General features: G+C 40.3%; 1 protein-coding gene across 2 annotated transcripts in view; it reads right to left on the bottom strand.

The window, feature by feature from the left end:
• The window catches only part of LOC116880325 (solute carrier family 22 member 9-like), a 32,362-nt gene extending 20,377 nt beyond the window's left edge, over positions 1-11,985 (bottom strand). Inside the window, exons 1-3 of one of the 2 annotated variants that reach the window (XM_032879297.1) lie at positions 11,815-11,985; positions 11,270-11,676; positions 10,480-10,583 (exon numbers count right to left, since the gene is read on the bottom strand). In XM_032879297.1, the coding sequence (XP_032735188.1) occupies positions 10,480-10,583; positions 11,270-11,676; positions 11,815-11,929 (626 nt within the window). In that variant the 5' untranslated portion in view covers positions 11,930-11,985. The remainder of the gene's footprint in view (positions 1-10,479; positions 10,584-11,269; positions 11,677-11,814) is intronic. The other variant, XM_032879298.1, reaches the window with a different exon arrangement.
• Between the last annotated feature and the right edge of the window lie 243 nt (positions 11,986-12,228).

Raw genomic sequence — 12,228 nt, 5'->3', positions numbered from 1 at the left:
TAGTGCATGTTATGATAAATGAAACTTTGCCCTTGGAACTTGAAAAAATCAAGAGCTAGTCATCAGGAGATCATCCCAGAAGTAACCCTCCTGTTTGTAAATAGATACTGAGTGTAACAAAGTTTCTTCCCCAGTCTGTTACCAGAACTTTGAGACACACTGAAGCCATATGAGACTGATTGCAATCCTGGAAATTTTAACACATCACAAAGGTCCCTTGTACTAACTGAGAGAGATGACACACTAGACTCTGTGGAGTGTCTAGAACATAAGGGAGCTGCCATGGACTGAGTTGCATCCCCTGCCTCCACCCCAGTTCATATATTGAAGACCTAATACCCAGTGAAAAGGTATTTGGGGATGTGCTTTGTGGTAGCTAATTAGGTTTCTATGAGGTCATGAGAGGGAGATTCTTATGATGGAGTTAGTGCCCTTATAAGAAGAGAGATTGCTGTCCTCTTTCTGCCATGTGAGGCTATAGCAAGAAGGCAGCTGTCGTGAAGTCAGGAAGACAGCTCTCACCAGGAACCAAATCTCTCTGCACCTAGATCTTGGACTTCACAGCTTCTGGAATTTGAGAAAATAAATTTATGTTGTCTAAGCCCCCTGGTCTCTGGTGTTTTACTATGGTAGCTTGAGCTCACTAAGACAAGATCTAAATCTATACTTGGGACTCTGGGACCATGCAGGTCATGAACACACTATACGAAAGGAACATCCAGGAAACAATACAGTAAACTTGCTGATGGGTTGCGTTAGAGCCCATCTCTGCTCAGTCTGGCTTTATAGGCCTAGAACATGTTTCTCTAAAGTAAGAAGGGGGCCACAACTCAGAGAACTTAGTCCAGAGTGAATTGTCAGAGGAAAAGATTAGGTAAGATGAGGGTAAAGAAACAGAGAAGAAGAAAGTATTTTTATTTTATTTATTTTTTAAAAGATTTTATTTATTTATTTGAGAGAGAGAGAGAGCACAAGCGGGAGAGTGGCAGGCAGAGAGAGAGGGAGAAGCAGACTCCCCGCTGAGCAGAGAGCCTGATGTGGGGCTTGATCCCAAGACTCCGGGATCATGACCTGAGCCAAAGGCAGACATTTAACCAACTGAGCCACCCCAAGAAGGTATTTTTAAAAAGGAAGGAGAATTCAGTGTTTCCGTTTTCTGGGAGAGAGGACCTTTCTCTGGACAATGTGGATGAGACACCTGTGCTGGTTCTGTATGACCGGGAATGGACAACCAGTGGGATTGCACAAAAACCCTGAAATCCTTGCTATGCTTGCAGAATATTTCCATTATAACATAGTGTTAAATCTTTTATATTCTGAGTATTTATATTACATACACTCGCATTTCCATTTGAAATGGAATAAAATCTAGGTAAAGAAATGTTATGGTTAATGAAACGATGTAATGACAACTATTGGAAAGTCTGGTCAGTCAAAATGAAAAGCAGCTGTATTAAAGATATATCATGTAGTGATATCTAGGGGCGCCTGGGTGGCTCAGTTGATTAAGTGTCTGCTTTCTGCTCAGGTCACGATCCCAGGATCCTGGGATCAAGCCCCATGTCCAGCTCCTTGCTCAGGAGGGAGTCTGCTTCTCCCTCTTCCCCTGCTCGTGCGCACTCTCTCTCTCAAATAAATAAACAAAATAAAAAATCTTTAAAATACAGTGATATTTAGAGCAGCAGGCATTTGGTAACAGTCTGGTTGTCCATCACCAAAAAATGCATGAGGAACGTCATCGTGGATCTTCACTGTAGAGCACCATGCACCAATTAGAAGAATGAACTAGAAGTATACATAGGAATATGCATGTAGCTCAAAAAACATAGCAATGGGTACAAAAGAGAAAGTATAAGATAATAACACATTTACAGGGGTTCCCGGGTGGCTCAGTGGGTTAAGCCTCTGTCTCCAGCTCAGGTCATGATCTCAGGGTCCTGGGATTGAGTCCCGCATCAGGCTCTCTGCTCAACAGGGCCCACCCCTCTGCCTCTCTGCCCACTTGTGATCTCTCTCTCTGTCAAATAAATACATAAAATCTTTTAAAAAACACATTTACATACCTCTGTGAATTAAAATATATGTAAACCAATGTCATTTATTTTGAAAAAAGCACATATGAATTTAAAGAAATATAGCTAATGCATTATAATGACCCCTGTTGGGAAGAAGGAAATGGGATTGGGACATAAGGAAAAAAATGAAACACATATATACAAACATGAAAGGAATTCATGGCCAAACTAATGAGGACACTGTCTCATGAAATGAGTATAATTCAACTGTCTGTGGTTGATAGTCAAAGGAAGAACAATTTGTGCCATGCAAAATAGAAAGATGATTGTTTCATTAATTATTGATTGTGCAATTTGGTTGTATGTTCACCATTTTTTTCCCAGATGCTGAGGAAGATGACTCTTCCTGGCTTTCTATTTAAGTTAGAGTCACAGGTCTGCATTCTGACCATGGATTGTGGAGAGAAGTGACCAAGGCCACTTCCAGGCCTGTTCATACAAGGTCCACTTGGGTCCTGCTCATTCTCTTTCATAGCATGGCTGGAAACAAAAAAGGTGCAGATGAAAAAGTCACACAATGGAAGACACTGGTTCCCTGAGCCACTGCTCAGAGGATGGGGGGGGGGGCATATGACCCATACCACACTGTGAGGACAGTGAGAATCATGATTTTATTAAAATCCCAATTTTGGTTCTAGGGTTCTTACTGTAACTAGCTACCTTGGCTAACACAGTAATGTTAGAATAATTGTGTTTGATGATGTAACTAGAGAAGTTTTGTATGTGTATATCGTTTTTGGTATAGTTTTCTCAACTTTATTTGAAAAAATATTTTATTTGAGGAGTGCCAGAGTGACTCAGTCAGTTAAATGTCCCACTCTTGGTTTTGGCTCAGGTCATGATCTCAGAGTCAAGAGATTGAGCCCCAAGTCAAGCTCTACACTGGGTGTGGAGTTTGCTTAGGATTCTTTTTCTCCCTCTTCCTCTGCCCCTCCCCCCAAGACTCTGTCTAAAATTTTTTTTAATTGGACAAGAAAACATGATGTAGAACTGTAAACATATGCATAAAAAGAGGTTACAAAATTACGTATACATTTTTACCAATTTTATTTAAAACATATATATCTGATGTATGTGGCTCCCACTTGAGTGGACTTGTTCTTAGCTCTTTATTTTGAAAATGGTCAGATATGAAAGTTTAAATGAATATTACAATGAACACTGCTGTAAATCTCAAGCGGATTCACCACTAGAGAGCATTTTGCTATATTTGCTGTATTTCTTTGCCTTTGTGAATACGTACACACACACACACACACACACACACATTCTTTTCTGTTGAACCATCTGAATGGCAGTTACAAACCACGTGACCCATCACTCCTAGTTTTTTTTAGCATGCATGTATTAAAAAACACAAGTAGTTTCTAAGGATGCCTGGCTGGCTCAGTTGGTTAAGTGTCCGACTTGATTTTGGCTCAGTTCATGATCTCAGGTTCTTAAGATCAAGCCTCTTGGCGGGCTCCCTACTCAGCAGGAAGTCGGCCTGAGATTCTCTCTGTCTCTCTCTCCCTCTGCCCCTCCCCTGCTACTTATTTCTCTCAAATAAATAAAACTTTAGAATCTCCTTGGTTGGCCATATATTCCCCTTTAATGGGACAGTCATGGGAAGATGGCGGCTTGGGTATTTATTAGATGAGTGTAATCTTGGCCAGGGGTTATATTTGGGACAGACTGTTTTCAAGCAAGTCCATACTCAGCACTGTTTTCCTCTACTTGAAATCTCCTGCTGCATGACTAATAGGCACTTCCAATTTATTACACCCCAAACAGAAGTCTTAACTTTCTACTCTTATATGATTCATTTCCTATTTTCCTTCATCTCAATAAATGATATCAGCATGTATCCATTTGCTCTGGTTGAAGATACAGATACAATCCTTGATCTTCTCTTTGCCACACCAAAGCCTCCTTCTTAAAAACCAGAAACCATCAGGAAACTGTTGCATCTACCTACCAAGTATGTTCCAAAGAGAGCTACTTGTTACCATTTCAAGACACCTTCCTAATTGAAACTCCCGTCATCTTTCCTAAGGATTATTTTGATAGCCTCTTAAATGCTTTCCCTACCACCACTCTGGCTCTCCCACTTAATTATCAATGGAGCATCAAGAATGATATTTTAAAAATATTCTATCATAATAATCCTCTTAAAAGGCTCTGATGGGTACATTTCAGGTTATAGGAATAAGGTCTTAAACCCTACTGCTTGTCTTTCACTCCTTCAGAAAAGACACATGTACAGAGCACAAAAAGCAACTACCTGAGCTTAGTTGAGAGTGAACAGAAGCAGGTAGATTGTGGTGGGGAGTGTTTGCTCTTGTCGAAGAGGGCAGATGGAGACCAATACAAGGAAGATCCTATTTCCAGAGCTATTAGCCTGGAATAAGGGGCAATCCACACAGTGAGAGAAGTGAATGGCATGCATTTTGTGATCTGGGGAACCAGGTCACAGAAGGTGGGAAACGGAACATCAAAGGGAGTGAGGGTCCCAGCAAGGGAAAGTGGCAAAGAGAGGATCCTTCAATTGTGTCTACCACACATCCCCTAAATAGCCCCTAGAGTAAGTACATGCAGAATAAGCTCAGAGCAGGTCAACTACAGACAAAGATCTGAACTGAGGTTGGAACTTCTGTATAAGAAATAGATTTTAGTGGTGCCTGGGTGGCTCAGTTGGTTAAGTCTCTACCTTTGGCTCAGGTCATGATCTCAGTGTCCTGGGATAATGCCCCATGTTGGGATCTCTGCTCAGCAAGAGTCTGCTTCTCTCCCCCAACTCTTTTTCTCTCAAATAAATAAATAAAATCTTTTTTTTAAAAAAAGGAAAAACCTTAAAAAAAAAAAAAAGGAGCCCCTGGGTGGCTCAGTGGGTTAAGCCTCTGCCTTCGGCTCAGGTCATGATCTTGGGGTCCTGGGATCAAGCTCCTCATTGGGCTCTCTGCTCAGCGGGGAGTCTGCTTCTCCCCCCCACCCCCACCGCCTGCCTCTCTGTCTACTTGAGATCTCTCTGTGTCAAATAAATAAATAAAATCTTCAAAAAGAAAGGAAATAGATTTTAGTTCAGTCCGAGGCTTGAAAATTATCTGCTAAAATAAAGGAATCAGTATTACTGGTGAGTAATAATGGAAAATAGAATCTTCACAACTTAATATTTATAATATTCAAGATATAATTCATAATATCCTGCTTGTGAAGAACGAAGAAAATGGAACTCCATTCCCTAGGGAATGGAAATCTTTTGGATTTCTGCTGAAAGTAGACAAAATTTGGGACTAACCAACAAGGATTTTAAAGTGGTTGTATAACTATTCTCAAAGAGAAATAAACTATGATTTTAACCTATGAAATGCAAAGCTTAGAAAGAGACATTCTAATAGGGATGGCAATATAGGTAAGCCAAAGTTATTGAAATTCAAGAGCTGAAAAAGCAGTTTCTAATACGAAAAATTCCCTGGATGGATTTAGCAATCATGTGGACACAGGAGAGAGACTATGTGAAGATAGATCAATAGGGGTTATAGAAGGGGAAGAGCAGAGAGAAATAATGATTTGAGAGAATGAACAAAGAGCCTCAGAGTGCTGTTACACCAGGAAGCAGTAAACAGTTCCTGTAAAAAGCCAGATAATTATCATTTTAGGCTTTGTGATCCACATTTTCTTATTTTTTCTTTTCTTTATTAAACTACTTTTTGTATTTCTTTTTTAAAGATAGACTATTTTTTGGGTATAAGCTATAATTCTTTTTTTCTTCCATCTTATTTTATTTTTTTAGTGTTCCAAGATTCATTGTTTATGCACCAAGCCCAGTGCTCCATGCAATACATACCCTCCTTAATACCCACCACAAGGCTCACCTAACCCCCCACCTCCTTCCCTCCAAAACCCTCAGTTTGTTTCTCAGAGTCCACAGTCTCTCATGGTTCATCTCCCCCACCCCGATTTCTCCCAATTAACTTTCTGTTCCTTCTCCTAATGTCCTCCATGTTATTCCTTATGATAGACTATTTTTAGAGCAGTTTTAAGTTGGCTGCAACATTGAGCAGAAAGTACAGAGATTTCCCATATATCTTGTCCCATTGCACACACAGCTTCCCTACACATCAATATCCTGCACCAAGTGAGACATTTGATATAATTGAGCCTACATTGATGCATCATTATCCCCAAAAGTCCATAGTTTACATTGGGGTACAGTCTTGGTGTTGTACATTCTATGGTTTTTGACAAATGTATACTAACAGGTACCCACCACTACAGTCTCCTGTAGAGTAGTTTTACTGCGCTAAACCTCTGTAATGTGCCTATTTATTTCTCTCTCCCCTGCCCACCACTCATCTTTTTACTGCCTCTACAGTTTTTCCTTTTCCAAAATGTCACAGAGTTGGAATCATGCAGCGTGTAGCCTTTTCAGATCGGCTTTCGCTTCATTTTATGCATCCAAGACTCCTCCATGTCTTCTCATAGCTAGACTGTTCATTTGCTTTTAGGACAGAATAATATTGCATTGTTTGGATGTATTATGGTTTATTTATGCATTCACCTACTGAAAGGAATGGTGGTTGCTTCCAAGGTTTGACAATTATTAAGAAAGCTAAGCTTCTGCACAGCAAAGGAAACAGTCAACAAAACAAAGAGGAAACCCATGGAATGGGAGAAGATACTTGCAAATGACACTACAGATAAAGGGCTGATATCCAAGATCTATAAAGAACTTCTCAAACTCAACACCCAAAAAACAGATAATCAAGTCAAAAAATGGGCAGAAGGTTTGAGCAGACACTTCTCCAAAGAAGACCTACAAATGGCTAACAGACATATGAAAAAGTGTTCATATCATAAGCCATCAGGGAAATTCAAACTGAAACTACATTGAGATACCACCATATACCAGTTAGAATGGCAAAAATCAACAAGGCAAGAAACAACAAAGCTCCAACAAACGTTGAAGAAGCTGTGGAGAAAGGGGAATCCATTTACACTGTTGGTGAGAGTGCAAATTGGTGGAGCCATTTTGGAAAACAGTGTGAAGATTCCTTAAAAAACTAAAAATAGAGCTACCCTAGGACCCAGCAATTGCACTACTGGGTATTTACCCCAAAGATACAGATGTGAAAAGAAGGGGCACCTGCACCCCAGTGTTCATAGCAGCAATGTCCACAATAGACAAACTTTGGAGAGCTGAGATGACCTTCAACAGACAAATGGATAAAGATGTGGTATATATGAACAATAGAATATTATGCCTCCCTCAGAAAGGATGAATACCCACCATTTGCACCAACATGGATGGGACTGGAGGAGATTATGCTGAGTGAAATAATTCAAACAAGGTTAATTATCATATGGTTCACTTACTTGTGGAACATAAGAAATAGCATGGAGGACATTAGGAGAAGGAAGAGAAAAATGAAGGGGGAGAAATTGGAGTGGGAGCTGAACCATCAGAAACTATGGACTCCAGGAAACAAACTGAGGGTTTTAGAAGGGAGGAGGTCGGGGGATAGGTGAGCTGGGTGATGGGTATTAAGGAGGCATGGATTGCATTGAGCACTGGGTGTTATACACAAACAATGAATCATGGAACACTACATCAAAAACTAATGATGTAGGGGCACCTGGGTGGCTCAGTGGGTTAAGCCGCTGCCTTTGGCTCGGGTCATGATCTCAGGGTCCTGGGATCGAGTTCCGCGTCGGGCTCTCTGCTCAGCTGGGAGCCTGCTTCCCTCTCTCTCTCTCTCTGACTGCCTCTCTGCCTACTTGTGATCTCTCTCTGTCAAATAAATAAATAAAATCTTTAAAAAAAAAAAACTAATGATGTACTGTAGTGACTAACATAACACAATAAAAAAAAGATTATATTTTGGATAGATAAATCTTTTGCAAGTATTCTTTTTCCTGGCCTGTGATTTGTCTTATTCTCTTGATTTTGTTCCTTTTTCATTGCAATATAATATGTAAAAAAATATAATTTGCCAGTTTCACCACTTTAAAGTTATAAGTTACTGGTATTAGTTAGATTCACAATGTTGTGTAACCACTATCCACTGCCAGAACTTTTCAAAATCTTCAACAGAAACTCTGTATCCATTAGGCAATAATGTTCCAGTCCTCTTTCCCCCATCCTCTGGTGTCTCTAACCTACCTTTTTCTCTATGTATCTGCCTATTCTAGTTATTTCATAGAAGTGAATACAGTATCTGTCCTCTTTTGTCTGTCTTATTTTGCTTTGCATAAAGTTTTCATGGTTCATCTGTATTATAGTATGGACCAAAACTTTATTTCTTTTTATGGCTGAAAAGCATTCCATTGGATGTACACAACCCCTTTTATCCCTTCAACCATTGATGGTTACTCGGGTTGTTTCTGCTTTCTGGCTGTTGTGAATAATGCTGCATTGACATTGTTGTGTAAATATTTGTTTGAGTCACTTTTTCAATTCTTCTGGTTTTATACCTAGCAATGGAATTGCTAGGTCATATGGTTTCTCTGCATTTAACTTTTTAAAGAATTTCCAAAGTATTTTTCACAGTGGCTGTACTATCTTACCTTCCTGTCAGCAGACTTCCAATTTCTCTACATCCTTGTGAATGCATGATATTTTCCATCTTGGTTTTGTTGTTGTTGTTGTTGTTTTAAAGATTTTATTTATTTATGACAGAGAGAGATAGCAAGAGAGGGAACACAAGTACAGGGGAGCCGGAGAGAGAGAAGCAGGCTCCCCGCTGAGCAAGAGAGCCCAATACAGGACTCAATCCCAGGACCCAGGATCATGATCTGAGCAGAAGGTAGAGGCTTAACCAACTGAGCCACTCAGGAGCACCCACCATCTTGTTTTATTATATTATAGCCATTCTAGTAGGTATGAAGTATACCTCACTATGGCTTTGACTTACATTGTTTTCAATATCATGATGTTGAACACTTTTTTTCCTGTGCTTATGCACCATTTGTACATCTTTTTTAAAGAAATGTATAATCAAGTCCTTTGTTCATTTAAAATTCGGGTTTTTTGTCTTTTTTGTTTTTTAGAGTAGTTCTTCATATATGCCGAATACTAAACCCATTCCATTGGTCTGTTTTCCTATTTTTATGGCTTATATATGATTTACAAAAATATTTTCTCCCATTACATAGGTTATCATTTCACTTTCTTGATAATGTGCTTTGAGGTGCAAAAGTTTTTAATTTTTGATGAAGATCAGTCTATAGATATTTTTCATCACTCGTGCTTTTGGTGCCATAACAAAGAATTCATTGCCAAACCCAAAGTCATATAGATTCACTGCCCCCATTTTCTTTTTAGAGTTTTATGGTTTTAGCTCTTGTATTTAAGTCATTAACCCATTTTTTGTTAATATTTATTATGGCTTTAGGTAAGGATCTAGCTTTATTATTTTGCATGTGGATATCTAGTTGTCATGGAGCCATTTGTTGAAAAGGCTGTATTTTACCAACTGAATGATCTTGGAATTCTTTTCAAAAAATGAATCAGCCACAGAGATATGGTTTTATTTTTATTTCTGTAAGCGGGTGGTTCTGTGTTATGGAACCATTAGAAATGGACACTCTGACTTGGAACACTATTAAAAGCTACATTTACTGTCATACCTTCAGAGTTCACAGTTTCCAGCTGACGTAACAGATGACATCATGTTGGTAAGTGGAAAGGGGAACCTTAATTCTCCATAACCCCCAGAGGAGACATGCCTGGTGCTGGCAATTGTCTGTTTAACTCAGAAGTGGTACTGTCAGTCACAGGATTCTCCAATTTCTAACACTACAAATGGTGACGGCAGTTGTCATTAGATTGATTACATGGTTGAAAACTACATTTAAAATGCTGTTTTTGCAAAAACAAAAATCAAGGTCACTGGAAACATGTTTTCTGTATACCATCAAGACATATTTTTATGGACACAACAAGTTTAATAGGAATGCCTACCCATCACACTTGGGAAACAGGGACATGGTGACCATGTTCTGGAAATCCATAAGCATTCAGCTCACAGCATCCAGGAGGCACTGAACACGCCTTCCTGGCCAAAGTCTGGGACATCGTTTTACGTATCTGTGTCTTCAAATAGCCCAAATCTTATGTCATGATACATCCTCTCTGTTCCCATAGGTAACTTTTCCCCAACCTCCTAAACCACATGCTGTGTCACCTCCTCTCTAAACCCTGTCCGAAAATGTTCCCATGTCTGACGGAGATGCTGTTTCTGTGTCCTGTATGTGGCAATCACAGCTGACAGCACCTGCTATACTGAGTGTGAACCCCCATGGGTTTCTATATCCCTGGGGACCACAGAAGCCCCCAGGCCAGTGTAATCGACAATAAGTGTGTCTTCATGGAAGAATGATGTGTTGGTTCAACAAAATACTCCCTTGATCCAGAGACACTCACCTGTCTGATAAATGACCAAATATGATGCTTCCCACCAGCATTCCAGCCATGAATAAGAATTTGGCCATTGATTTTAGTGACTGAGATTCACATATCAGGTCCCACTGGAAGAAAAGGAAACCGGCAAAGGAGCGCTGTATAGCACCTCATAACCCCTCAGTGGAAACCTGATTGAAGCTACTCGAATGACTTTTATGTTTCTTTATATCAGGCTGCCTTCTTCCTTTCCAGCTTCCTTTTTTTTTTTTTTTTGCATTAGCTGATCTTTATCATTCAAGTATCAGCCTAAATACAACTTCCTCTAGAAGGATTCATCTAAACTTGTTGGCTACATTAATGCCTTGTTTCATTTCATATGCGGTGATTCAAACTTGGCCTCAGAATGCAATCGTTGGAGAAGCTTTAAACTTTCACCGATGGCAGAGTTTTACCGCAGATCTCACATGGCTGCTCCTGGGCACAGTCTTTGTGGCCGGGCACAGCCACAGGTTTTGATCAATATCCTGATGTTTCTAATTCACAAGCGTAACAAGTTTAACCCGTTACATAAATTCCTTGTTTAAACTTTAGTCTTCCTAAGAATAAAAGCCATATAATTGCAAGGTCACATCTACTTTTTAGTCCTGAGACTCATTAAATACGTAATTAGTGGCATTTAATAAAGAATATTTCCTGAAATAATGAAGAATGAACACCTATATGGTGATTAAAGGCTTGAAGCATTGTCATTATTTGTGCTGCCTCTAAACACCCAGACTGTGTACTCACAAAAGGTAAACGGATGCCTTACCTTAGTCACAATGGTGGAGGGGAAGGAGCTTTGGTCGTACACCCAGCCGTCCACACAGGGCTCTGTGTCTGACTCACTCGTGTTGGGGAAGGTCCCGTTCAGGTGAAGGAGATGCCACTGGGGATGGATGAAGCGACGACATTTCTCTGGCCTCAGGTTTGAGTCCAGCGGGATGGAGATTCTCAGGAGGGACTCTTGGCTCAGGATCCCAGTGCCATTAGCAGAGACAGTGTCATTGTCGACGATGTGGACCCAACAGCGGTGACCAGGGACGGCTGCCGTGAAGTTCTCCAACGAAACATGAGGGTACACTATGAGGCTGGAGAGACTAAGGAAAACCATCTGAAGGATCTGGAATCTTCCCAGGCCTCCAACTTGATCCAAGAGGTCCTGAAAGGCCATCGAGGCTGAACAAGTGATCCCCCGTGGAAGGCAAAAGGACTTTATTTAGAAAAATTCAAAGGAAGAAGGGTCTCCATTCACTACGTCACACCAAGCGTGTGTTGATCCTGACCCCACTTTTTCCTCAACGGGCCCCACTTTACCTCCACCAGGGCCACGGAAGCTGATTCTCCAAATTGTTTGGGGATCAGGCAGGTAGCCGTTTTCTTTAAAGTCCCAGAGAAGTATTTTGCTGAGATGCTTCCAACAGCTGACCATCAGCACTGTTTAAAGGTGCACCTTGTGAAAAGTCTTTTCGTCAGCAGTGCCCTGAAATGGCCCTGGACTTTGATCCCCACATCTGTAAATAACACAGAATAAACCTACTATAAGGATCCCAGTTTTTTGCAGAATGTGTCCCTTGAGAGCCCCAAAAGGGAACCTTTTTTGATTTTCCTGTGAAAAGCCCTAAAGATTTAGTGTAGTACTGATTTTGATTAAAAAGGTTAATGAAAATAACCCCGAGTAAACAAAAGCACGTGAAGTATGGTGCAATCCTTCCCTGGTGGAAAGTGACC

The sequence above is a fragment of the Lontra canadensis genome, unplaced genomic scaffold (assembly GCF_010015895.1).
Source record: "Lontra canadensis isolate GAN:19392208 unplaced genomic scaffold, GSC_riverotter_1.0 scaffold66, whole genome shotgun sequence".
NCBI classification, from domain to species: Eukaryota; Metazoa; Chordata; class Mammalia; order Carnivora; family Mustelidae; genus Lontra; species Lontra canadensis.
This window is presented reverse-complemented; position numbering and strand designations above follow the sequence as displayed.